The 27,787-nt window shown below is 38.3% G+C and overlaps 1 protein-coding gene across 4 annotated transcripts in view; it reads right to left on the reverse strand.

Annotated features, from left to right (window-relative positions):
* Nucleotides 1-27,787, reverse strand: part of GPBP1 (GC-rich promoter binding protein 1) — a 70,997-nt gene that overhangs the window by 4,383 nt on the left and 38,827 nt on the right. For 2 of the 4 annotated variants that reach the window (XM_069556494.1, XM_069556495.1), the window contains exons 4-11: nt 14,368-14,491; nt 14,014-14,237; nt 13,402-13,468; nt 12,297-12,356; nt 4,764-4,948; nt 4,020-4,160; nt 2,069-2,236; nt 1,426-1,613 (exon numbers count right to left, since the gene is read on the reverse strand). In XM_069556494.1, the coding sequence (XP_069412595.1) occupies nt 1,426-1,613; nt 2,069-2,236; nt 4,020-4,160; nt 4,764-4,948; nt 12,297-12,356; nt 13,402-13,468; nt 14,014-14,237; nt 14,368-14,491 (1,157 nt within the window). The remainder of the gene's footprint in view (nt 1-1,425; nt 1,614-2,068; nt 2,237-4,019; nt 4,161-4,763; nt 4,949-12,296; nt 12,357-13,401; nt 13,469-14,013; nt 14,238-14,367; nt 14,492-27,787) is intronic. The other 2 variants (XM_069556496.1, XM_069556497.1) reach the window with 1 other exon arrangement.

Raw genomic sequence — 27,787 nt, forward strand, 5'->3', positions numbered from 1 at the left:
CATGATCATGTAAGTAAAAAATTTTGCCTACTTGATAGCAAAGCAGCAGAATTCTGGTTTTCTGCCTCCCCAGTTAATATACACTGCACCAAACTCTGTGGCCTCTGGACTAAACCCACAATTAGGAACAGATCATAACAGTGATCTGTACTTTGCCTTTTCATTAGCATTTCTTCTCATTCTCTTTCAAACTATTATCAAATCACTCTAATATCACTTTCACAATTACCACCCTCTGCCAAATATTTTCAACAGCTTCCCAATTCCTGAAAGAGCAAACTCCATAACACACAATGACCACAACTTCAAATTCCTTACATTAGAAAAAGCACAACACTAGAAGTGGAAGACTTTGAGTCACAAATCCTACTCAAAAACCAGGTATAAGACAGAGCTCCTTCTTCATCTAAAGCATTCAGATAGTTTGACTAGATCTCTAAGACCCTGCCTTTGCAATGTATCTCTAACTCCATTTAGGACTCCACACTATTGTCAAGTTATGCTATACATCAGCCCTAAAACAAACCATGCGTGTATTCTATTCTAAACATCTTTTCATACCCCCATTTCAAAATGACTACCCAGTACCCTTGCTTGTATTGTCTCACCCTTTAAGATTTAATTTAGGTCCCAATTAAAACTTTCTAACTGGTACTCAAGCCATAATGCTATCTAACCCCAAATTCCTCTGAATTTCTCTGGAACTCATTTCTATTAATTCATTTGGTGCTTAGACAAGGTAACAATTACCTCTCTGATGTTGAAACTATCCTCAATATTGTGATGGTATACTGAAACTTGATAACTAGTAATATATATGCCAAATTATTTCATTTTAAATTTTAATTAACACATCTGAACAAAAAAAGTCATCCTTGAGAACTGTATCACTGATACCTAACTTTTTAAATCAAGCTACATGAGTACTTATGTATGTATGTTAACTTAAGAAAGTTTACAGGGAGGTCCCTAGTGGTCTAGTGGTTAGGATTAATGCTTTCACTATTGTGGGCTGGGTTCGCTCCCAGGTCGGGAAACAGATCCCACAGCCCTCCCCCCGCTCCCCGCTGAAGAGATTTACAGAAAATCTGAAGCCATGGAAAATAAATAGCACTCAATTTTCAGAGAAACACATGCTACAATATGGATGTACCTTGAAAGTATTACTGAAAGTAGACTGGTGGTTACCCAGGAAAGAGAGTAACAATGAGTAACTGTAAATGACCATGGGGTTTCTTTATGGAGTGAAAGAAATGTTCTGACTGTGGTGACAGCTACACAACTTCAAATACACCCAAAATTAACGAACCGAGTAAAAAAATTAAGAGTGTATATAAATTATATCTCGATGAAGTTGTTAAAAAAGAAATCAATTTTCCATGTAAAATCAAAATTTTGGGTAGAGAAAAAAGTAAAAACACCGACCTGTGTTCTGCTTCAAGTGAACTAGAAAGAACATCAGTCTGTGGGAAGGTTGAAGACCGAATGATCTGTTGGGAAATTACTGAGGCATTGCCATTCTCTTGTGGAATTTCATTTTCATCGAAGTTTCGGTTTATATCCCTTTCTTGGTGAGTACTGTTGCTGTTATGCAAATTAAATGAGTCGTCATCCTGATTTTTGAAGAGTTAAAAAAAAAATTAGAGAATAGTTATTAAAAAAGGAAACTTTAATAGATCCTGGTTAGATCTTCATGGATAAAACATAACTGTGATGTTTATATAATCATGTAGAAAACAGTTTCATAAGATGTAAAACTAAGTTGTGAAGGGAACTTACTAACTTCAAGTATTCACATCTATTCAACCAAAAATTAAAAGGACAAAGGCAGGCAAGATGGGGAAAACCAAAAGTACAAATATGAACAGGAATCTTTTAAATTTCATTTTTGAACAGCAACTAGAGTAAGAAAAATCTATTCAGAAAGGAATTCATTATTTATGCAAATAGCTAACTAGCCTTGCTTTCAGAAATATGAAAATATTCGAAGATTCTAAATAATATCTGTCCAACTATTCCAATGACATGCTAATGTCAAGCCCAAGAATTACACTACACGTTCAATTACCTTTTCTGAGCCCACATGGCTTTCATCTTCATGTTCCTCTTCCACTCTGTCCCTTTTCAATGCTTTCAAAAACTCACTCTTTTTATCTGTGCGCATTCGTGTCAGTTTGGTTAGACGAGGCTGCTGATTAAGTTTGTCAACAGGTGAAGAAGAATTTGAGCGATTACACTAGGAAAAAAATTTAGAATGTTGATAAATACATAGAGAACTAATATCAACATAAAGTTCACAACTATAATGACTTTCTATTTCACTTTCTTCACAATATACAACAAAATTGATTTTAAATTCTATTTTCTACTATCCTTATTATTTTTAATCTATCTCACTGAATGATCTTTCTTATCCGAGAAACAAAGTCTGATAATACTAAGATCTATGATTCTAAATTAGGAGTTTTAAATATTATTTTATAAAATGGATCCTGAAATTGTTTAAATATTTATATATAGATATTTTTTAAAGCAGTTTTTAAAACTGTGTTCCACAGAGTTCGAAGGTTCTATGAACTAGTATAATTATTTATGCACAGGTACACTAAGGGTTTATCATATAGAATTTCACAAGGGAAGTTTTGTGGAAGAGCAGAGGAGCGTGGTAAAGGGACATGTACTGGAGTCTTTTTATTTTTCATATATTGAGAGTGGACTACAGAAGGAAAAAGAATGTTGGAATTCTGTGTCACAGGAATTTTAAGCCTTGGGAATAAATCAAAATGCTTAACTTAGCAATAACATCTGCAGACTATAATGAATTGAAGCCACAATTAACCAGCTGGGAATGCTGGTCCTTCTAGCACAGCTCTAAAATCCTATGACTGAGAACTAGTCAATGAGGGGGTTATAATATTCCAATATAGTAACCCAGAACAATCTCAGTTATTACAATATAGTCACAAGTGTCTTTTGTCCCTGAACTGGTCAGGGAAGTCCCTCATCTAGAAGTTTCACAAAGCTGGCCAAATGAGAAAGAAATGTGTAAGCTATTAAGTATTCAAAGTCAGTAACCATGCATCTTTCTCTCTTCTTCCTCCTCTCCGTCCTGAGTGTTAATACTAAGAAAATGTCCATCATCCCCAAAAGAAGAGTATGTAAATCCTGATTTTTTAGTCAAGGTTTAATCCTATATCATAGCATAACTTTATGACAAAAGTAAAAACATCTGTTTTCATAATTCTTTTCTTAAAAATTACTCTTTCTGGGGCTTCCCTGGTGGCTCAGTGGTAAAGAACCTGCCTGCCAAACAGGAGACATGGGTTCAATCTCTGGGTCAGTAAGATCCCCTGGAAGAGGAAATGGCAAACCACTCCAATATCTTTGCCTGGGAAATCCCATGGACAGAGGAGTCTGGTGGGCTACATCTATGGGGTCACAAAGAGTTGGACACAGACTTAGCAGGAGACACAGGTTCCACCCCTGATCCAGAAGATTCCACATGCTGAGGAGCAACTCAACTTGTGCACCACAACTACTGAACCTGCGATCAAGAGCCCAGGAGTTCCAACTACTGAGCCCATATGCTGCAACCACTGATGCCTAAGCACCCTAGAGCCTGTGCTCCACAAGGGAAACCCAGGCACTGCAACTAGACAGTAGGCCCCGCTTGCCAAAACTTAAGGAAAGCCTGTACAGCAATGAAGACCCAGCAGAACCAAAAACAAATAATTTTTTTTAAAACTACTCCTTCTGGTTAATGGGTTACACATGTTTATTTTACCATAGAATTTTCTATACTTTAGGTTATTTGGACATTGTGTTAGTAATTTTTAAAATTAGCCCTCCTTAAATTGCAAAATTAGTTAGCAAACAGAGAGAAGTATCTGAATTGTGGAAGAACTAAAGTCTCTTAATGAATTTGTTCAATGAATCTATGCCTTTTGTTCACTGTTAATTAAATTATCATGATTCAGATACATTTGGCTCCTCAGGAGTACTTTTATTAAATGCCATACCTCTTTCACTGAAGTTGCTGATGGACTAAAACTCTTGGCAGTTGATTTAAAAGCATTAAAGTTGCCAACACCATATGTAGACTCATGAGGGAAAGAAGTCCCAACTTTGTTTTCTTTAGTTTGGCTTTTCCATTGTGTAGGCTAAAGAAAAAACACACAAACATTAATTAATGTGTATCTAAACAGATTACATAGAGGAAAGAGAGAACAAAGTGAATACTATAAAATAACTAAATATGACTTAAAAAATTATTTTGTATTGTATATTAATCATTTCTACATGGTTCTCTCTTTTTTTTTTTTTTAAACAAATAAAATCAAAATCTGGTATTCAGATAAAACATTTAACTACCTTGCTTTTTTTCCAAGTTTTATCTTAAGTTAGGTTTCTTTTGCCTAATACCAAGAAAACACAAGTGAGAGTTTCAAAAGCCTAAAACTAAAGATTAAGTACAGCATTTTATACCATTATTAAGCAAATATATCACAGACGCATCTGGCAAACAAGTATTTACAGATTTCATTTACTACTGACTATTATAACAAGAAAACATACACAGACAAACACACAAACCACTTAAAAGATAATTTAAGGATACACACTGGCCCAACACTTTCCACTTAGAAATCAGCAGCCCACCAATACCCTCCCTACTTCGATGTGAATTTTTCAACATTTTTTTGGCCAAAGTAATTCAGTTGATATCAACTTGTAACTTGCATGTTAAACAATTTAGAACTTACTTTTGTAGGTGGAGCAGCAGGCTTAGGAACTAAGCCTTTATAAACACTTGGACCAGTCCCATTCTTAACTGGCTGTGACTGAAGATTTCCTACTACTGGGAATCCAGATAGTTGTAAGTCTTTTGTATTACCTTTCTTAATGACCAGCATCCTCTGAGTTCTAGATTTAGGATTCGGGGGATATTCTGTATAAATAAAGCATGAGCAACAGTTATACAGTTTAGATTTTAGCATAAAATTAAATCACCAAGAAAAGCATATTCCAAACTTTACTATATTTAAAAATAACAGCTGCTTCTTGGATAAAATGGCTAAGCTATGTAACTATGAATTGTATTCTTGCTTGAGAAATAAAGCTTCAACAATCATCAGACCATAGCAAGGAACTGAGCAGTGTCAAGTAACATTCTGAGATGAATTCAGTTAGACAGTGGCCTAGAATGCTAACTATGACCAAGCCAAAATTAATTACATTCGAGTATATTTTTCAATTATAAATTTCATCCTAACAGCTCTTAAGACTTGAAATACAAGATACATTTTCCTCTTTTCCATTTTGAAAAGAGTTTTACTAATTCTTTTTATTTCATTCATAAAATTATTACCAATAAGAAAGGATCTACAGTTCCTCTATTTCTAAATTCCTGCTTAATTTATGACTAATGAAAAGGGGAACTGTTTTCACAATACCAGTTCATTCAAATATTTACTGGCCATCGAAAGTAAACTGAAGGCATTGTGCAAGCTGTAGGGGATCCAACTCAATCTTTGCTTTTGAAGATTATACCAGAAAGTTTTTCTCAAAACAACTGAATTTGCTAAAATATGAAATATAACTTCTAGAGTTTAATCAGTTAATCTGTAACCAAACAGTTAATGTGTAATTAAACAGGTGTTACAATGAGCATGTTCCCAACAATGGCAGTGACATGTCTTTCTTCCTATAGAAAAAACTCTGAAAGCCATCAGTTTCACCACTGAAGAGTTTCAAAGAAAAGAATTAACTGGAAACAAAACTGCAGAAAATGTAAATTAAATTAGTTTAAGATATGATCCTATAAGACAGTGAGTAGTACATATGTATATAATGATGGCCTGCATCAAACAAACCAACCTTTCTATTGATTTATCTCAGAAACTAAACGACTACTAGGGATACAGAGGCATTCTCAAAGTCCCTCTGAAACTTAAACTCTTCAAACTATAGAGCTGATAAAGTAGTTCATTTATTGTAATGCTAAAAAAAAATAAATAAAAGAACAAGAACCTGAGCCCTGGTGGTCCAGTGGTTAGGACTCAGTGCTTTCACTGCACAAGCCCTGTGGTGTAGCAAAAACAAGCAAACAAATGACAATACAGACCACTCAAGAACCTAAAGCAAACTGAGAAAATATTCATCTTTCTGAAAGTTAAACATTGAAACTGTATCTACTAGGGCAAACATTCCAACTTTTCAGCTACCCACAAAGGCCCAGGATATGAAGGCTAAGAAAAATATTTTCAGGCACACAAGGACACTAATTACATCACCACTATATAGTTTTTCTGAAGAACTAACACACTGAAGTCAAAACGAAAATGAAGAATAATGACCTTACACAGAGATCCAATGAAGAACATTAGAAATAGTGCTAAACAATTTTAAGTTTTACAATTACTTCTGGTAAGCAGAAGGTGACAGCATAAATAAAATTAATAAAAAGACTCCTGAAATTACCAATTCTTTAAATTAGAATATAAGAGATAACAGTCTGGTACTCAAAATCTAAGTTAATGAACCTCAGGAATCTGAGGGATGACTGACTGATGCTGGGAAATGCAAAAAGTCTTAGAGTCTCTACGGTCTGATCTCAGAAAAATCCAAGTGCTGAAGTAGGAGGCGGTTTTATCTGTGCACCACAATAAGTTCATACATAACTGGCAAAGACTTCTATCCCAATATCGTCTATTAAGCACACAAGTTTACCTTCCTTCCCTTTTAGATCCTTATGTTAAAATTACCATAATAAGGGTTAGTCGCTCAGTCACCTCTGACTCTTTGCAATCCCAAGGACTGTAGCCCGGCTCGTCTGTCCACGGGATTCTCCAGGCAAGAATACTGGAGTGAGTTGCCACTCCCTTCTCCAGGAGATTTTCCTGACCCAGAGATCTAACCCAGGTCTCCTACATTGCTTGCAGGCAGGTTCTTTACCATCTGAGCTACCAGGAAGCCCCTCAAACTATAATGAAGGAGTAAACAAATACAGCAATAAAGAACAGGAGGAAGTTCCTCAACAATGAATGATATCAACCCATATTTCTAGAGAGTAAATAAAGTAAAGAAACAAACTTCAGCTTAGTGTGTGCACAAAGAAACCCAACAGCTGAGGAGGGGACTATATAGAATCCTGGATTGTAGAGTGGGACTTGGAAATGCCATATAAAGCACAAGACAGAAATGAAATCTTTTCAGACAAAAATTAATCACCAAGGAAAGTAAATCTACTGAAGTAAAATCTTTACTAAAGCAAATCCTAAACAATGTACTTTAGGCAGAAGTAAATGATTTCACATTGAAGGCTGAGGATACAAGATGAAAAAGAAATATTTTTGTACATAAGTCATCACTGATCAAAACTAGAAGACAGAAGAGAAGAACAGATAAACACGCAGGGATGATTAAGTCTCAATGTAATTTCTGACTACAAAGTTCATCTTTCCTAAAACTGGATTTCCAGAAGAGGTCTCTGGTGCAAAGAATGAAAGAAAATCCTACAAAGAAAAATGAAGCCCAAGAAATCAGTCACAGACAAGAGGTAATAAAGTAAAAGATAATAAAGGTACCTAAAAGATGATGAAAGGGACTGGGAGGAAAAAGAAAGCAGACACAGTGCTGACAGACTGACTTACATAAGCATTCATATTCAAATAGTACAGAAATTAAGACCATGTGCTTTCGTACCAGATTTACAGAATTTTGATACTTGCTCCAACATCACTAGTTAATCTCATCTATAAAATGAAAACAGTTATTGTCTCGGAATTACAGTGAAATGTTCTTTCCACTGTAATAGGTAACTGTATTTCAAATTAAAGGTGTCTTTTTGAAGAATTTTAAACCTAAAATTTAAATTGAACAACCACAAGAGTATAGAAGATGAGAAAAATTACAACAGAAATAAACAAAATAAAGACTAACCTATATCATTTATTATCTATGCTGAACACACTATACAAACCTGCCTGTTTAACAAGAAACGTGTTCCTAGTCTGATGAGCCAGGATGGCATGGCGGCCAAAAATAGTGGTGTTCACCTGGTGACGTGCTCCCAACTGTGTGTGCCACCGGTGTCTGTGTCCTCAGGGTGAGCTGCAGGCAATTCCTACCAGCCTTCCCTGCTGCTCTGGGAGACTCTCCAAGAGCAGCAGATACAGGTTATTGAACTGCTGGTATCATGAGACTGGCTGACCAAAATTGAGAACTTGGACTTCAGAATCCCTACTTTTTCATAGAGACATTCTAGCTAAGTGCTCAAATTAATGTGTTAAATATCAATACAAGAACACAGGAACCAAAAAGATGAGAGAGGAAGGGGGAGAGGGAAGGGAGAAGGGAAAGAGGCAGGGTGGGAAAGCTGGTTCTTGATGGTAATAATCACATCTAAGCAATGGCAAAGGTGATGGCAGCACTAGTAACTTAAATCTGCATCATTTCTATTACTTATAAACTGGTTTATCTATTCATAGATTATCTCTGCAAATTCTCCTGACATGAACCTTCTGAGCTAGGTGTTGAATCTGTTGGATTCAAACAGTATCCAATGACTCTTTCTATACTTTCTTCACTTTATCAACTGGTAAACTTCCTGAAAAAGATTCAAACTGCTCTTTTTTTTTTTAAGAGAAAATTTATGCATTGATGAAAGACATGAACACTTATAAAGAAGAACTAGTGATTTAGGTGACTTCCTTCTATAAATCATATATGCTTATTATTTCATATAAAGCAGATATTCAAATTGCCTTCAAAATACCTAAAGGCAAAATGAGTTGTAGATTTTCATATCATTATTTTCTTCTATCCTCACAAACAACTGTAATCCGATGATACCTGGCTTTAAATATTGTTTTATCATCTTGTTATTTCATGATCTCCCAGTATCTTTGAATGTTGCAGTAAGTTTTGTTCCTTAAATACAAAGCCAATAGTGGAGGGGAGAGGCTCAATCTTTTGAAGAAAAATTAGAATTAAAACACACTGCCACGTATAATACAAAGTAAGTTGGCCACATGCATAAGTCAGAGCTGACATCTCAATTCCATATTCTCTTTTCTGTTTTCATGCTCTCCATACAGCTGGCTTATATTGAGTCAATCAGTTTTCCCTTTTATTTTTTAATCTATCACTTTTTGTCTTTTTGTAAATCTATCAGAATCTTCCTCACTTACTGGTTTTGAACTTAATTAGCTAACTCATATTAAACAGCTATAACATGATCAAGGATACCAATTTAACAGACAACTTACTATTAACAATGCTTTTCTCATTAGTATTAGCATAGTGCTCCATCTTCATCTCAGAGACAAGAAAATTCACTGAGATTAAGTAAGCTTCCCAAAGTCTAAATAACTAAAGAGTAGAAGACCTAATGTCAGCACCCCAAACTATCTGATAATGCACTTAACCACTATATTATAATACTGGAGAAAATGGATTAGAGTATTGGCTAGGTCAGACAGTTCAAAATGTATACCATTCTCAACTAAAATACTACTATAAGCCTATACTGAATGGTCAAAATAGGAGGCTTGAAAGTGTACACTACCAAGTCAGGGTCCGCCCTTCCCCTCATCACAGTGATGACAATTATTAGTTTAGTTTCCTCATCATGATATAAGAGGCAACTTTACTGTGTGAATAATAGTCAAGTGAAGGATAAATAGTATTTTGTTTTCACACTAATTTGAAGAGGAAACTCAATCACATAAGACAACAACATACAAATATCAGAAGCAAAGAATCGGTACCATAGCAATAAAGCCAACTGAACACTAATTTTAAAGGACAGAAATATTTTCAAGATTATTTTTCTATGATTGATATTATTTGAATATTGCTATTTTTGATATTTTAGATAATGTAAAAATATTTTGTTTTACAGTAGTATGAGACTTTTAGTCACATGAGTTTCACTGACATAATGTCAAAGAAGGGGCATGATATTCTTTCCTTTAACAAGGTACCCACATTACTCATACGAAAAAGAGCAGGCTTTCTAAAACAAAAACAATTTAATTGATGAACACTATTTCTAACTCTCTTACTTATGTCAGGTCATCTAATCAAACTCTTAATTTTCCCTTCTCAACTTTGAACATGTGCTGTATTACCTTTTTCTTACTGTTATGTTAGCAACTGTTTTCACTTGAGACACTGAAGGAACATAGACTCATACCAATATATAAATAATCTAACTACAGAATACTTTTATATAAAGCCATCTGATAAAGATTATTCCCTTCTCTTAATCCCTTTACAAAGTCACCTTAAACACTTCACTTGTTTTCATGACCTAAAACCTCATTTAGTGTTATCATGTCACTCAACCTGTATGCTAGTGACTAGTATCATTAGAATTCTCTAGATAACAATCCATCTTTAAGAACTGGTCACCAATTTGCTTTAATTTAGAAGGCTAAACAAATAAAGTTCATAGTACTATATCAAATACAAGCAAAAATTAGGAAGTTCATCAAATTATCAAGGGATAAACACAAACGTAAATGCTGAGTTGAAACAAAACTAATTAACAGTGACTAAAGGTTTTCATCGGAGAAGGCGATGGCATCCCACTCCAGTACTCTTGCCTGGAAAATCCCATGGACGGAAAAGCCTGGTAGGCTACAGTCCATGGGGTCTCAAAGAGTCGGACATGACTCAGCGACCTCACTTTCACTTTTCATTTTCATGCATTGGAGAAGGAAATGGCAACCCACTCCAGTGTTCTTGCCTGGAGAATCCCAGGAACGGCGGAGCCTGGTGGGCTGTCGTCTATGGGGTCGCACAGAGTCGGACACGACTGAAGCGACTTAGCAGCAGCAGCAGCAGAGTTTTTCATTATTTAGTATCTTAAGCACAAAATGTTAGGCTCTGTTAATACTATGTTGCTGACATATCATGTCAACACAGAATAGCCAGTAGGACTTCTAAAAACACAAGTCAATTTGATAGTTACTAATGTCTCAAACCGGAGAAGGCAATGGCACCCCACTCCAGTACTCTTGCCTGGAAAATCCCATGGACGGAGGAGCCTGGTAGGCTGCAGTCCATGGGGTTGCTAAGAGTCCGGACATAACTGAGCGACTTCACTTTCACGCATTAAAGAAGGAAACGGCAACCCACTCCAGTGTTCTTGCCTGGAGAATCCCAGGGATGGGGAAGCGTGGTAGGCTGCCATCTCTGGGGTCGCACAGAGTCGGACACGACTGAAGCGACAGCAGCAATGTCTCAAACTGCATACAAATGCATATCATTTTCTCTCTTCCTCATTACTCAAATCAATCACCCAGCTAAATTATTTAAAAATTCTCACAGAAACACTGAAGTGCCTTGATTTTTTGTTTTAGATTTAAATTGCTAGATATAGGAGATAAATTTAGTATGAATCAAGCAACAGTAATCCTGGTTAGGATAAAAACACTACAAAAGTCAGTTGCAAACTACAAGGAGTTTCCAATAAAACTAAGTTCTAGGTAGAATTAAACATATTTAACAACAGGTTTAAACAGCTTAACTATTAATTCTTCATTCAAACTATTTTTTTAATTGGGATATTATGTTTAGACTCTTGCAATTTTTGATTTACAAAAGGACAGTTTCAGGGACAAACTGGTGGTATTTGTTTTTTAATATATATTACATTTCCATTATTAAATTTTGACTTACCTGGAGGAAGTAGCACTAGAAAAGTTCTACTGAAAATTCTCTGTCTTCCTCAGGAACATAGCTATTTTAAATGTTGCAATGGGGATAACAATATTTGGGAACCCAGGGCATAAATTAAGAAAGGAATAGTGAAGTGTAACACAGTGAAAGTCTCATTGTATTCCTATGGGAAGTACTGGGAATTTAACAATTAATCAAGTCACAGTTTTTTTTTTCTAATGCAGACACACTTTTTAGTTTACCTAAGACACAGTAAAGAGTACATCGTCCTTTTAAACATCTTTTCAACTAATGCTCAAAATCCTTAGACCAACCCTGAAACAGTAGAACCAAAATCTTTATATTAATACATTTTATGCTCAATATTTTCAAAAATGTATTTCTAAATCATTTCTAAAATTATTAACCAAGGATCAGTACCAGTAGTATCTACAGGTAGTTTTATATGACAAATGCTCACTAACATTCTTGATTTTATTTACTTTCATTTTAATCAAATCCAAATTATTCCTAATTTCTTAAGAGATTTTATTTAACACCTTGCAGGTGGTTCTACATTCTTATGCAATCAGCTGTTCCCAGAAAAACTGAATAATAAGGAAACATACCTAAGAGAGGAGCTTGGGAGATTTTTTTGGTTGGGTATGTGTGTGTCTGGGCGTGTAGGCCTGGGGAGAGTGGTAGAAATACTAATTTGCAATACAGAAAAAACAATGCCATTCACATGGTTCTAACAAAAGTGTCTGACCACCCCCACCCCCACCCTCAAGAAGCCCTTAAATAAATTGGGAGATCAAAAGAAACAAAATAATTCCCCCAGCGTATCACCCCCAAATACAATAAAGAACAGCACAGGAAGTGGCAAAGTTTAAAATAATGCCTTTATCATTAGGACTATTATGCTGTCATAAGCCACGATCCTTTTGTTTTGGTAAATTTCTTATTTTCAATAGAAAAACACAAGAACGTGTGTACAAGTTCCAAAGCGGATGCATCGCCTCTGAATTTGGTATCAAATAATTAAATTTACTTTTCAGATATCAAATCTTCATATTTTAAATTATTCCATTATTTTAAACTTCACTTGAATCTTTAAAAAGCTAATTAAGTTACTCTAAGTGCAGTTTAATCTGTAGATGCTATCAAATTAAACTTTCAGCAGTTTTAAAGAAAAGGGAGTCATTACCAGAAACACTGTCAAGATTTGACAACCAAAAAGGCAAATAATTTCAAACATAGACTAGTTCTAGGCAAAATTTATACAATTACTTTTAAAACTGTCTATGTAGAACCATTTGCATTAAGTAAAAAAATTATTTTTATAGCATACTATGATTAAAAGTACTTATCTTTCCAGTTAAGTTTTCAACTTTGAAAAACTATAAATTGAGTTAAACTAAATTTTTTGTTTCAACAGATTATCAAGCTGCTCTCCAAATGATATCAATTCATTACATTTAACTTACTTTAAAAACTCATATCTGAATATATTTAATGGTACTAATATGTGTAAATAATTATCCAAATCAAGCTTTTCTTCTGTCCCCAATATCTTGTTTTTTTAAAGTGCTACCTTTTTTTTATAGCTTAGCACATCAAAAACAGGTATTTAAAAGATAAAGTTTAATTCTAGCCTACTATTTTAAAAAACACAAATCTGAAACCTAAAAATAACATTTTATACCCCTCAACGATAGATCAAAAATTACTTACCCCATACACCTGCAGCTAAAGATTTATTCTGATTTGGTTCTCTCTCATATTCAGGATTTAGAGATGGCTGGAAAAAAAAAAGGTGGAATAAAAAGAACAAATGTTTAAACTAATCATATTTAAGAAAAAAATTCCTTTTAAAAGTAATCTCAAGAATATACTGACAAATCTGACATAATGAACTCTTAACAACTAAACACTAATTATTCATAAATCTTACTTTCTACTTATTGTAACAATTAAAATGGTTAATATCTATACTCACACTAAGTTAAAGAAAACAAGGTGTCTTTAAATATTCTCCTCATCCTCAACTATGTGAAGAAAAAGTGTTAAAAAAAAAAAAGAAAGCAAATGCAGGAGAATGCAGTCTTTGCATCAATATGAGAAATCATCCTTTCTTAGGAAAGAGTTATCTACAGAAAGTCTCACGAAATGTAAAGACTAAAGATAACTGAACCAAAATAAATAAATAAACATTAAAAAATAATTGAACCTGTCAAGTGTGATCTCTGGAGAAAATGATATGTAATGATAAAATCTCCTGAGAGATTTGATGCTTAAATAGCACTTGTAGAAACCTCATTCATATTAAAATTACAAGCAACTTACAAAATCCTCAGCCTCAAACTGCTTGCGTTCTCTCTTGTCTTCTTTCCTCCCTGTTTCACTGTCAGGTATGTTGTTTTCATGTAGTCCTTGGCTTTTTCCAGAATGGAAAATACTGCTACGAGAACGGGAACTTCCACCATGGTATCCCCCTCGATGATTTATGTTTTCAGTACCATTTCTTCCATGTGTACGCCATCCATTTTTTTCTTTCCTTCCAAAGTTACCTTTTAAAAATAACGGCAAAGTATTACAAATTCAAAGATGGTTATGCTTAAAGACTCAATCACAATCAAAACAATTCTTGCAAGAATATGAAGAAAACTCTTCTTAAATTCTATTTCTCAGCAACTTTACCTCCATTAGGACGTCCAATACCAGAATCAAAGCCATCTGAAGAGTTGTGTCGTCGGCGGTTCACATCATAACGATTTTCTGTCCATGAAAAGTTTTCAGAATGCTTTTCAAAATTCAATGACGACTGAAACAAATTATAAGCATACAGATAAACATACATATAAAATTTGACTAACTTTAGAAACTAGTAATACACTGGCTTCATTTATTCCCAAGAATTTTAAATGATTAAGAAGAATATTTTATAATTATTTCAATGTGTTTGGTAACTGAAAACTTATGAGGGATTCCACTGTTCATCTATTTTTTCTACCTAAGATAAATGAGAGTACCATTCTTAAAGAGTTTAACAACTATATTCACCCAAAAACTTTAAAGGTAAAGCCACTGTAAAGGCGTCAAGACAAATATAGTACACTTCTTTTAAAATAAAACATAGTTATCGTGTATTTCACATTCTTTGATTTAAATAGCTCAAGGTTTTCTTCAAGATTAGAAAATTATGGCAAATGAAGCTATAGTTCTATTTTAAGTTCTCTATAGATTTATTTCCAAACTCTTCCCCAAAACAAGTGTTTTAAAAAAAACCTGTCAAAGGAAGAATGTTGTAAAAACCATTATTACAATTCTCTCCAGGACAAATAGAAAAGCTCCTCAGTTTTAATACAAACACACTGCACACACTCTTTTCATTTAACTAGGCTCCTCCACACTGGCCACTGTGGGACTTAATAGTGCAAGTTCCTCTACTGCTCCTGGCTGCATCCTCATGCTGCTTCTATGCATGAAGGACAAAGCCCTTCATCTGTCTTCCACCAGCATCTACGAAACAACAGTGACAACCCGGCTTGCTAAGCTTTTAATTTTAAGTAGGGTAAAAACCCAAACACTTCACAACCCTACCAATTATGGTGATGAAGATACCATGCTCTCAAAGCTAAAACTTTCTAGAAAAACAAGGGTAGGGTCTCTTAGGCCAGACGGGGGCACAGGATAAGATTCTTCAGGACCTGGCAACAATTGTTCTCATCCAAATGATGGGTGGAAGTAAAGGTTCCTCACTGTTTAGCAACTAAGTAAGTGGCAAGGGGCAGGACTGAAGCAAGATGTCCAAATACTGCTTTAATGCTGAAATTCTCCTCTGAGTAGAAGGAAGAGATGTATTATCATGAGATGGGGTCCCATCTGAAAGGCAATATGGCTGCAGCCACTAAAGTCAAGAGGTCACCAAAGCTGAACAGCAGTGAGAATAGAGAGTTTGGGAAAGACTGAAAACATTAGAAGTAAATTTGTTAAGGCCAAACTGCTACTGACACTGGAAACGAAAATGCAAAGCCTAGCTTTCTGGAGTGGATGTATTCTGTGCTCTTTGTACTTTCTGACTCCTTTCTTCCCCACATCAAACTCAGCTGCTTTAACAAGAAAGTCAGTGTGCACCAGAACTTAAGGCAAGAAAGAAACAAACTCTTATAGTTCTGCTTCACACAGGTACCCAAGTTAGCATCCTACCCACTCCCATGGAGGGGAGACAGCATTAAGCACAAGAGTAACTCAAACTTTTCCGTACAGGGCAAAGCCATGGCACTGTGGTACACAGGGGCATGAAAGGTACCAGCCTGGGGTGTTTCCTGGGGCCAGGAGGTACATAGAAGAGAACTCAACACCAATCCTGGCTTGAGAAGCCACAAGAGAAAAAGCCTCCAGGCCACCCATGCAACCCCCAAAGGAATAGTCTCCCCCTCCACCCTGAACTTTCCCACATTCCATGCTAAAGAAATCATGAGCTGTCCTGAAAGCTTAGACTGTAACTCTGATAGGCACATACATACTAAACTCCTTAGTCTAGGCAAGAATATACAACAGAGAAAAGACAATCTCTTTAACAGGTGGTGCTGGGAAAACTGGTCAACCACTTGTAAAAGAATGAAACTAGAACACTTTCTAACACCATACACAAAAATAAACTCAAAATGGAATAAAGATCTAAATGTAAGACCAGAACTATAAAACTCCTAGAGGAAAACATAAGCAAAACACTCTGTGACATAAATCACAGCAAGATCCTCTATGACCCACCTCCCAGAGTAATGGAAATAAATGCAAAAATAAACAAATCGGACCTAATTAAACTTAAAAGCTTTTGCACAATGAAGGAAACCATAAGCAAGGTGAAAAGACAGCCTTCAGAATGGGAGAAAATAATAGCAAACAAAGCAACTGACAAAGAATTAACCTCAAAAATATACAGGCAGCTCATGTAGCTCAATTCCAGAAAAATAAACCACCCAATCAAAAAATGGGCCAAAGAACTAAACAGACACTTCTCCAAAGACCTACAGATGGCTAACAAACACATGAAAAGATGCTCAACATCACTCATTATCAGAGAAATGCAAATCAAAACCACAATGAGGTACCGTCTCACACCAGTCAGAATGGCTGTTATCAAAAAGTCTATAAACAATAAATGCTGGAGAAGGTGTGGAGAAAAGGGAACCCTCTTACACTGATGGTGGGAATGCAAACTAGTACAGCCACTACGGAGAACAGTGTGGAGAGTCCCTTAAAACACTGGAAATAGAACTGCCATACTGCGCATACACACTGAGGAAACCAGAATTGAAAGAGACACGTGTACCCCAATGTTCATAGCAGCATTGTTTATAATAGCCAGGACATGGAAGCAACCTAGATATCCATTGGCAGACGAGTGGATAAGAAAGCTGTGGTACACATACACAATGAAATATTACTCAGCTATTAAAAAAAATACATTTGATTCAGTTCTGATGAGGTGGATGAAACTGGAGCCTATTATACAGAGTGAAGTAAGTCAGAAAGAAAAACATCAAGTATATTAACACATATATATATAATTTAGAAAGATGATAACGATGACCCTATATGCGAGCCAGCAAAAGAGGCACAGATGTAAGGAACAGACTCTTGGACTCTGTGGGAGAAGGCGAGGGTGAGATGATTTGAGAGAATAGCATTGAAACATGTATATGACTATATGTGAAACAGATCGCCTGTCAGGGTCCAGCCCCTGCAGGATCCAGGGGAACCCGAAGGAGAAACAGCGTTGGCAAATGAATGAATCAGAGAGGAATAGAGGAGAGAAAAAGGCTGATATTCCTTGGTTTACACAGAAAGCCAATAAAGCCCCGAGACAAGGGGCTCGCCCTGTTCATGGAAGCCACAGGTGCCCTCCCGGTCTCCCAAGGGAGTGAAGACGCAGAACTTCTTCCCGTTCAGGTCTTAGAAACCCGGGCAGATAAGTGAACGCAGGGAGCCTCTACGCTCCAAGGGCTCAGCCTGAAAAAGAGAGTAAGAGAGAGAAAGAAAAAAAAAAAAAAAAGACACGGGGTGACCAAGCTTCTTCAAGTAAGGCCCGTTACTTTATTTTCAAAAGAGACTTTTATACCTTAACTTGTACATAGAGGGAAATGAAAGATGTAAGGTCATACAGTCAGCCCAAACATTCCAGGAATTTTGCCCTTATCGAAACCAGGATTTTTTTCTGCAAACCTTTCCCACAAATGATGTTGTGTACATTATCTTCTGGCCTTGGAGGCCTGTAAACATTTTATGACCCTCTTTTGATAAAGGCTGCTCAACCAGAAAACTTATTTTCCCTCAAAGTGTTTTTTCTTTATATTTCTAATCTATGTCAGCCTCAGAAAATGCTAAACAGAGTTACACTTCTCACAGAGCAAAGGTGCAGTGACTTACAAGAAAGAACCAATTAGCTCAAAGGTCTGATGTGGTTAAATTCAAGGCTACACTTGTTTTTCTTACATTCCAACTATGTTAACTAATGCACTCCCAGGTGCACAGTGGGTAAGAGATATGGGAACTTAGCAACAAGCATTGGCCCAGTAATGAAATCCTATACCAGCACTACTCTAATAACTTTTAACTCTTTGAAAAGCTCTATGTTTTAGGCTTCCCGTGCCTCTCACAGTTGGGAGGCTGCAAATAATCACATGCGTAGCTCCAAGAATCTGGATAAACCTGCCAAGCAAGCTAGAATGCTAACAGAGGGGGTTTGGTTTGAAATATTCCTCTCATGTCCAGGAGACTTATTAGCTAGAGCCCCTAAGTTGATTTTCTCCAGAGAAAGGTGGTCGGGGATAGCCCCCTGTATGTCAGGAGAGTTGGTGAAAGGCGCAAAACAGTAAGACAGACAGATTCTGGTTTTGGGGTAGATGCTCGAGCTGGTCTAGGGAGCCCCTTGAGTCCTGAAGCCTTGCTTAACAGTTCTCTTCCACACGACCTTGTCATGGGTGGGATGGCCCATGCTGGCTCCCGGCAATCGCCAGTCCAGGTTTGATGCATGAGACAGGATGCTCAGGGCCGGAGCACTGGGATGACCCTGAGGGATGGGATGGGGAGGGGTTGGGAGGGGGGTTCAGTTTGGGGAACACATGTACACCCATGGATGATTCATGTCAATGTATGGCCAAAACCACTAAATATTGTAAAGTAATTCACCTCTAATTAAATAAATTTTAGAAAAATAAAATAAACAAACTCCTTAGTCTGTGTGCCCACGGTGGGAATGGACCCTAGTATCCCAACATGGCTGATAAAAATCTGGAAAAATCTCAGCAGTTTAAGAGTGGGAAATTAAAGTGATTCTGCAGTTGGAGCCACTAGGCCAATTCAGTACCAGTGTGTTTCATAGTTGATGCTAACGTTACATGCTTGTAATAAAAATGCTCTAGATTCTCCCATTCAGGAAATGTCACAGGGTGACAGATGATTCCCATCCCCTTCAAAATGGTCTAATAAAAAGTACAGCTTCCAGAAGGAAAGAAAATAAATCATATGCGGCTGAAGACTTGGCTCTGCAGTATTCAGAAAGACTATTTTCCAGTACAGCAATGTTACCTGCCTGACACACACACCAAGTACACACTCCTTTTAAAAATTGAGTCCCCCTGGTAGCCTAGTGGTTAGGATTCCAGGCTTTCACTGCCATGGCCAAGGTTCAGTGTTCAATCCCTAGTCAGCCAAAAAAACAATGTGGCTCCTGCCATAATGCTGAGCTCTTACTGAAAGCAAACTTAAACTAAGGACTAACCAATAAAAGAACCCAAGAGGGCTCTTGATCAAATGGAAATCATGTGTTCAACAACACAGCTGGCCTCGCCCTTCAAGTACCAGCCATAAATTCGCAGTATACTTTATTCCCCTTCCTGCCACCATGACAAGCCAGTGTTTCAATAAGGCTCTCAAATCAGAAAAGTTCCCCTAAATGACTGAGCCTGGTTCACTGATAGTTCAGCTAAGTTAAAAGATGATGGTACACACAGTAGCCACCCAGCCCCAACAACTCTGGAAAACCAAATGAGTAAGTGCCAATCACCTCAATGGAATAAAAACTATGATCCTTGCCTTAGATATTCTTAAGGACAAGACATTTTATTTTTTTCTAACTCTTGTATCGTTGCTAATGGCCTCCTCATCTATCACTGAAAAACTATAGACTAGCCAATTAAAAACCTATCTTGGGGTCACACATGATGGGAAATTGCAGCTGCTGCTGAGACAATCTGAGTCATTCATGTTGATTCAGTAAGGCTTGCTATCTGATGAAAGTGAATGGCATTGAGAGTGACTGAAATCAGAATGCTGATCAAATCTTTAGGATACCACCTAGACCCATTATCACACCAGACATGGAACACACCCACTATCACAGACTGGTTACAAAAGAAAGGACTTTATCTTTCTGATGCAGAGACCTCTACTGCATGCCAGCTTGTGACTCCTGCCAAAAGCTGGTCCATCTGTCTCACTGTAAAGAACACCACATCACACGGAACTACATCAAAGATTTGACTTCTTCATGGAGTCCTCAACGGAGCTGGATCACTACTTAACTTTTTCAGGTTACATTATTACTGCTGCAGTCTGATGGGCTAACTCTGGTCACAGTATTGTGTCTCCTGAAATTAATTCATGTAATGGGTATATTCTAGACCAGGAACAGTCCATTAAACAGTACATCTTTTGTCAAAAAGGTCATCCTCCAATGAATCAATATTCAAAGTACTCAATGGACGTTTCATACTCTCTATTATTCACAAGTACAGACAAGCATTTTAACAGTCTCCTCAAAATTCAACTCAGAACCATTTACACTACACCTCTATACCCCTCATCTCGTCCCACATCTTAGTAAGATGAATGAATGCAGCATAACCAAAAGGGGATCATCTTCTCTTGGCCACTTCTTGTGTAGTAATCAGGATGACAGAAGTGGAAGAGTTATGACAGTACAGACTTACACTAAAAATTCTGCTCTGATTATCCCTAGATATGTTTCTTTCTTTTCCCCAAGAACAACTACAGGCCAGGCCACCCCACAGGGTAATGGCTAACCAAAAAGGAATTCAAACAATTTGGCCATCTGGATTCTCCTGTTGAACTGGCATGGTCCTAGACATGTAGACAACAGCCATTTGCTTGTGTACACTTCTCACGGAATCGCCGCCTACAGTATCCAAAGTAGATCAAGATGAGGGTGAGGTATCTTTAAAATGGGGCCTCTGAAAATTATTTATAAATGCCCCTGTCCCACTCACACCCAGTTCCTCTAGATTAAAATATCTAGGTACAAGAAGAGTTTTAAAGTGAAGTTAGAGCGATGGGAATGGGACACTGCATACAGATTACATGGCTAAAGAGGGAGAGCAAAAACCCTAGCAATTGGGAGAAGAAATATCTTTAACACCAGAAAGCACAGGTACAAAGGAGAACAATTAATGATCTCCTTATCCCCTGGAACAAGGGTCCCCAAGATGCCAGGCCATGGACCTCTACAGGTCCGTAGCTTGTCAGGAACCAAGCCACAAGCAGGTGAGCAGTGGGTGAGTGAGAGAAGCTTCAACTGTATTTACAGCTGCTCCCCATCATTCACATTACTGCCTGAGTTCCACCTCCTGTCAGATCAGTGAAAATATTAAATTCTCATAGGATTGCAAACCCTACCATGAACCATGCACAGAACGAACCTAAGTTTCACACTCCTTATGAGAATCTAATGCCTGATGATCTGAGGTGGCGCTGAGATGGTGATGCTAGCACTGGGGAGCAGCTGCAAATACAGATTACCATTAGCAGAGAGGTCTGACTGCACAGTGAAAGTCACTCAGTCCTGTCCAACTCTTTGTGACCCCACACGGACTATACAGTCCATGCAATTCTCCAGGCCAGAATACTGGAGTGAGTAGCCTTTCCCTTCTCCAGGGGATTTTCCCAACCCAGGGATTGAACCCAGGTCCCCACATTGCAGGTGGATTCTTTGCCAGCTGAGCCACAAGGTATGGACTTCTGACTGCACAGAGACCGTAATAAATCAACTGCTTGCAGGTTATCATCAAAACCCTATCAGTGAATGTCAAGTCACAACAGGGCCGCATCTGGTGGCATGCTTTATAGTGGCAAATGAGTTGATGTCCTTCAACTGTACAGCTGCATCTGGTGAAAACCTTTAAGTTAGAATCCAACACTTATTTTAGTCTGTGTGTAGGCTGCCCATTATTTTATTTACCACTTCCATCCGTCCTTCCTTCCCACCCCGCACATTTGTCTGGGTCACAGGTTTTTTGGTAGGCCCTCAAAACCTGTGCTGTGTTTAGTCACTCAATCGTGTCCGACTCTTTGTGACCCCATGGACTACAGACAGCCAGACTTCTCTGTCCTTGGATTCTCCACACAAGAATACTGCAGTGGGTGGCCTTGCCCTCCTCCAGGCGATCTTCCCAACCCAGGGATCGAACCAGGGTCCTGCGCTGCAGGCAGATTCTTTACCAGCTGAGTTACCAGGGAAGCACCACAAAAGATAACCCTAGCCAAAATGAGTAAAAAAACAAACACTGCTGGAGCACTTCTTTGAAAAGTGGGCAAAGACCCAGGTGAAACAGCAGAAGACTCTTAAGACTGCCAACAAAAAAGAAAGCTGCACTTAAGAATCCTACTTAAATTACAAGTACGCTGCAACAGGTGATTCACATTCGCCAAGTCTACCTTGTATATTATGTGCTGACCCAATAAAGCCATGAAACCTTCAAAACTGCTTCACCAGATGGAGACCAAGCACCCTGCATTAAAAGACAAGCCTCTGGAGTTTTTCAAAAGAAAAAGACATGAACATGAAGAACAGAAGCAATTATTGAAGGCCTCCACTTCATCAAACATGGCTGCACTGAGAGCATCATTTTTAGTAGCTAACTAAAAACTGCTAAAGCTAAGAAGGCCTTTATTGTTAATGAAGAGCTGATTCTGCCTGCTGCTAACGACAACTGTCTTGGACTTTCAGGAAGGCTGCAGCCCAAAAGGTAGCATGTGTTCCTCTTTCAGCTAGCACCACTGATGAAACAGCAGAAGATACTGAGACCCAGTTGTTAGAGAGGATTAGAGAGTCACCAGAGTAAGCAATGCAGGGTGACGTGAGTCTACCGACATGAACAAGGCAACAATGCTTGTTTTTGAGTGATCTGTTTTTCACCAGGATATGCATGAGGATATGTTATGTACACTGATGTTGCCAACCAACACCACAGGGGCAGAACTATTCAAATCTCTGAATGGTTACATATCAGGAAAATTCAATCAATCACTTTGTATGGGGGAGAGGGAATAAGCCACAGAATGTTTTCTATTGAGGGTAAGGGTTGCTTTTTGACCCACTGTATTGCCTCTATAATTGTAGATAATAATAATACCAAATTTTTTTTTGGTGGGGGCGAGGGGAGACTTAGTTCCCTGACCAGGGATCGAACCCATGCCCCCTGTGGTGCAAGTATGCAGTTTAAACCACTGGACCACCAGGGAAGTCCCTCCCTTGAGTGGATTTTAAAGGATAACAGAGTGGCCTTAGACCATATATTGGTTGGCTGAAAAAAATCATTTACTAGTGCCCCTTAAGCTATTCACAACTGCCTAAATCCTGGTCTCACTCACTGCTGCTTGGGACACTGGTAGTAGCCTTAATTGCTGTGTAAGACAATTAAATGGATTTGGTTCTGGTCTCTGTCAGATTAATCAGAGTAGCTGAGAGTGCTACAATCATGCGAAATTCAAGTTTGGCTGCAACATGTATGGACTGTTGGGACAGGCAATCATCATGGACCCTGAGCATCCCTCAGTTTAGTCGCTCAGTTATGACCAACTCTTTGCAACCCTATGGACTGCAGCACACCAGGCTTCCTTGCCCATCACCAACTCCTGGAGCTTGCTCAAACTCATGTCCATCGAGTAAGTGATGCCATCCAACCATCTCATCCTGTGTCATCCCCTTCTCCTCCTGCATTCAATCTTTCCCAGCATCAGGGTCTTTTCCAGTGAGTCAGTTTTTCACATCCAGTGGCCAAAATATTAGAGTATCAGCTTCAGCATCAGTCCTTCCAATGAACATTCAGGACTGATTTCCTTGAGGATTGACTGGTTTGATCTCCTTGCAGTCCAAGGGACTCTCCAGAGTCTTCTCCAACACCACACTTCCTTTGTCAGCAAAGTTAATGTCTCTGCTTTTTAATATGCTACCTAAGTTGGTCATAGCTTTCCTTCAAGGAGCAAGCATCTTTTAATTTCATGGCTGTAGTCACCATCTGCAGTGATCTTGGCGCTACAAAAGAAAGTTTGTCACTGTTTCCATTGTTTCCCCATCTATTTGCCATGAAGTAATGGGACCGGATGCCATGATCTACCTACATTTTTTAAATGTTGAGTTTTAAGACAACTTTTTCATTCTCTTCTTTCACTTTCATCAAGAGGCTCTTTTGTTCTTCTTTGCTTTCTGCCATAAAGGTGTTGTCATCTGCACATCTAAGGTTATTGATGTTTCACCTGGCAATCTTGATTCCAGCTTGTGCTTCATCCAGCCTGGCATTTCACATGATGTACTCCGCATATAAGTTAAACAAGCAAGGTGACAATATACAGCTTTGACGTACCGCTTTCCCAATTTGGAACCAGTCTGTTGTTCCCTATCCAGTTCTAACTGTTGCTTCTTGACCTGCATACAGATTCCTTAGGAGGCAGGTAAGGTGGTCTGGTATTCCCATCTCTTGAAGAATTTCCACACTTTGTTATGATCCACACAGTCAAAGACTTTGGCATAGTCAATAAAGCAGAAATAGATGTTCCTCTGGAACCTCTTGCTTTTTCTATTATCCAATGGATGTTGGGAGCTTGATTTCTGGTTCTGCCTTTTCTAAATCCAGCTTGAACATATGGAAGTTCTCAATTCATATACTGTTGTAGCCTTGCTTGGAGAATTTTGAGCATTACTTTGCTAGTGTGTGAGATGAGTGCAATTGTGCAGCAGTTTGAACCTTCTTTGGCATTGCTTTTCTTTAGGACTGGAATGGAAACTGACCTTTTCCAGTCCTGTGGCCACTGCTGAGTTTTCCACATTTGCTGCCATATTGAATGTGGCACTTTAACAGCATCATCTTTTAGGATTTGAAACACAGCCCCACTCATCAACAGAAAATTGGATTAAAGGTTTACTGAGCATGGCCCCGCCCATCACAACAAGACCCAGTTTCCCCCAGTCAGTCAGCAAGCTTCTTATCCTTATCAGAAGGCAGAGAGAATAAAAACCACAACCACAGAAAACTAATCAAACTGATCATATGAACCACAGCCTTGACTAACTCAATGAAACTATGGGCCATGCCATGTAGGGCCACCCAAGACAGACAGGTCATGGTGGAGAATTCTGACAAAATGTTGTCTACTGGAAAAGGGAATGGCAACCACGTCTGTATTCTTCCCTTAAGAACGCCATGAACAGTATGAAAAGGTAAAAAGATATAATACTGAGCATCCCTCCATGTTCTTATTTGCATGCCAAGAACGCAAGGCCTTGACAGCTCTTTCTATGGCCCTTTTCTCAGGGTTATGTTTGTAAGGAATATTGAGGGTCAGGTAATGTCCTACTCCGGGACAAAGAACAGGATTCTTATAAATGTGGCAGATATACAAGGGAGGCATATACCTGAGCTGCTCCATGTCAACTCCCAGAGGTTTTAAGGGACAGGAAGAACCAGTGCCAAAATCATGCTTATGCTGCCTGCTGTGCTAGTAATAATAATGCACTTTGTCTCATGAGACCTGGAAGTCTCATCTCTGCCAGCATCCATGAAACAGTAACAAGCTAGCTTATTACAGTTATCTTGAATGCAGGGTAAAATTTCAGACCTTTCAGACTCTGACATATAGCCAGCATAGTAAAATACTGAATAAGAAACACAAGTAACAGGATTGAAAATATAGAAAGAAAACTGATATTATTTGTGAATGATTGATTTTCCACATTAAAAATTCCAAAAGACATTAAAGGAAAAATTAATCAATGTTGCTAGAAACAACATTACTACTTCAAGATACACACACACACACACACACACTCTCTTTTTCTCTCCCCCACCAAACCAGTACTCCCCCAAGAAAGGCAGCCCAGAAGAAATAATAAACAAAGGATGTGAATAGGCAATTCACAGAAATATAACCCAATGTCCAAGAAACAGTAAAAATACATTTCATAACAAAGACTGGCAAAAATGTTAACTCTGATAATCTGACAAAGTCTTGGCAAGAGAGCAAGAGTACAAAGTAAAAAGAATAGTTATGTACAGCATACAGGAGTATAAATCAGTATACCAGATGGAAAAGAAATTTGGCAGTATGGAACTGAATTCCAGCAATTTTTCTTCTAACTATAGGTCAGAGCCTTGCCGGAGAAGGCAATGGCAACCCACTCCAGTACTCTTGCCTGGAAAATCCCATGGACGGAGGAGCCTGGTAGGCTGCATGCAGTCCATGGGATCGCTAGGAGTCAGACACGACTAAGAGACTTCATTTTCACTTTTCACTTTCATGCAGTGGAGAAGGAAATGGCAACCAACTCCAGTGTTCTTGCCTGGAGAATCCCAGGGACGGGGGAGCCTGGTGGGCTGCCACCTATGGGGTCGCACAGAGTCGGACATGACTGAAGTGACTTAGCAGCAGCAGCAGAGCCTTGCCATTCACAATGTGGTCCAGAGACAAGCACAATCAGCAATACTTTGAAGACTGTCAGGACTAGGACCCCATTAGAAATTTACTTCAATTAGAATATGCATTTTAACACAATTCCCAGGTTACTTTCATAGCCATTAAAGTCTGAGAAGCAGGAGTCTAAAGAATTCTTATCCATGCATGCAAGGAGACAGTAAAAGAATAGTCAATGCAGTATTCATTATAGAGTTCAGTGGCTCAGTCGTGTCCGACTCTTTGCGACCCCATGAACTGCAGCACGCCAGGCCTCCCTGTCCATCAACAACTCCCGGAGTCCATCCAAACCCATGTCCGTTGAGTCGGTGATATCATCCAACCATCTTTTCCTGTCATCCCCTTCTCCTCCTGTCCTCAATCTTTCCTAGTGATATAAACAATCTCAACTTAATGAGACAAACACAGTGTGATACAGAGGCAAAAAATAGAATACAGAGTTTTGAGGATCCCCTGGTGGTTCAGACTGAAGAATCCACCTGAAATGCAAGAGACTCGGGAACAGTTTTTAAGATAATTACAGCAAATCTGCAGATATCAACATGGGGGGAAATCTAAAAGATATAAATAACAAATATAAAAACAGGTTCAGAATATGAATGGTAATCATTTATATTAATGTTCTATATGTACAGAAAACTCTTTTGATATCCAGCAGAGTACATCATGAGAAACGCTGGACTGGAAGAAACACAAGCTGGAATCAAGATTGCTGGGAGAAATATCAATAACCTCAGATATGCACATGACACCACCCTTATGGCAGAAAGTGAAGAGGAACTAAAAAGCCTCTTCATGAAAGTGAAAGAGAGCGAAAAAGTTGGCCTAAAGCTCAACATTCAGAAAACGAAGATCATGGCATCTGGTCCCATCACTTCATGGGAAATAGATGGGGAAACAGTGGAAACAGTGTCAGACTTTATTTTGGGGGGCTCCAGAATGACCGCAGATGGTGATTGCAGCCATGATATTAAAAGATGCTTACTCCTTGGAAGAAAAGTTATGACCAACCTAGATAGCATATTCAAAAGCAGAGACATTACTTTGCCGACTAAGGTCCATCTAGTCAAGGCTATGGTTTTTCCTGTGGTCATGCATGGATATGAGAGTTGGACTGTGAAGAAGGCTGAGCGCCGAAGAATTGATGCTTTTGAACTGTGGTGTTGGAGAAGACTCTTGAGAGTCCCTTGGACTGCAAGGAGATCCAACCAGTCCATTCTGAAGGAGATCAACCCTGGGATTTCTTTGGAAGGAATGATGCTAAAGCTGAAACTCCAGTACTTTGGCCACCTCATGGGAAGAGTTGACTCACTGGAAAAAACTCTGATGCTAGGAGGGATTGGGGGCA

Source organism: Ovis canadensis, chromosome 16, assembly GCF_042477335.2.
Source record: "Ovis canadensis isolate MfBH-ARS-UI-01 breed Bighorn chromosome 16, ARS-UI_OviCan_v2, whole genome shotgun sequence".
In the NCBI taxonomy this organism is placed as follows: Eukaryota; Metazoa; Chordata; class Mammalia; order Artiodactyla; family Bovidae; genus Ovis; species Ovis canadensis.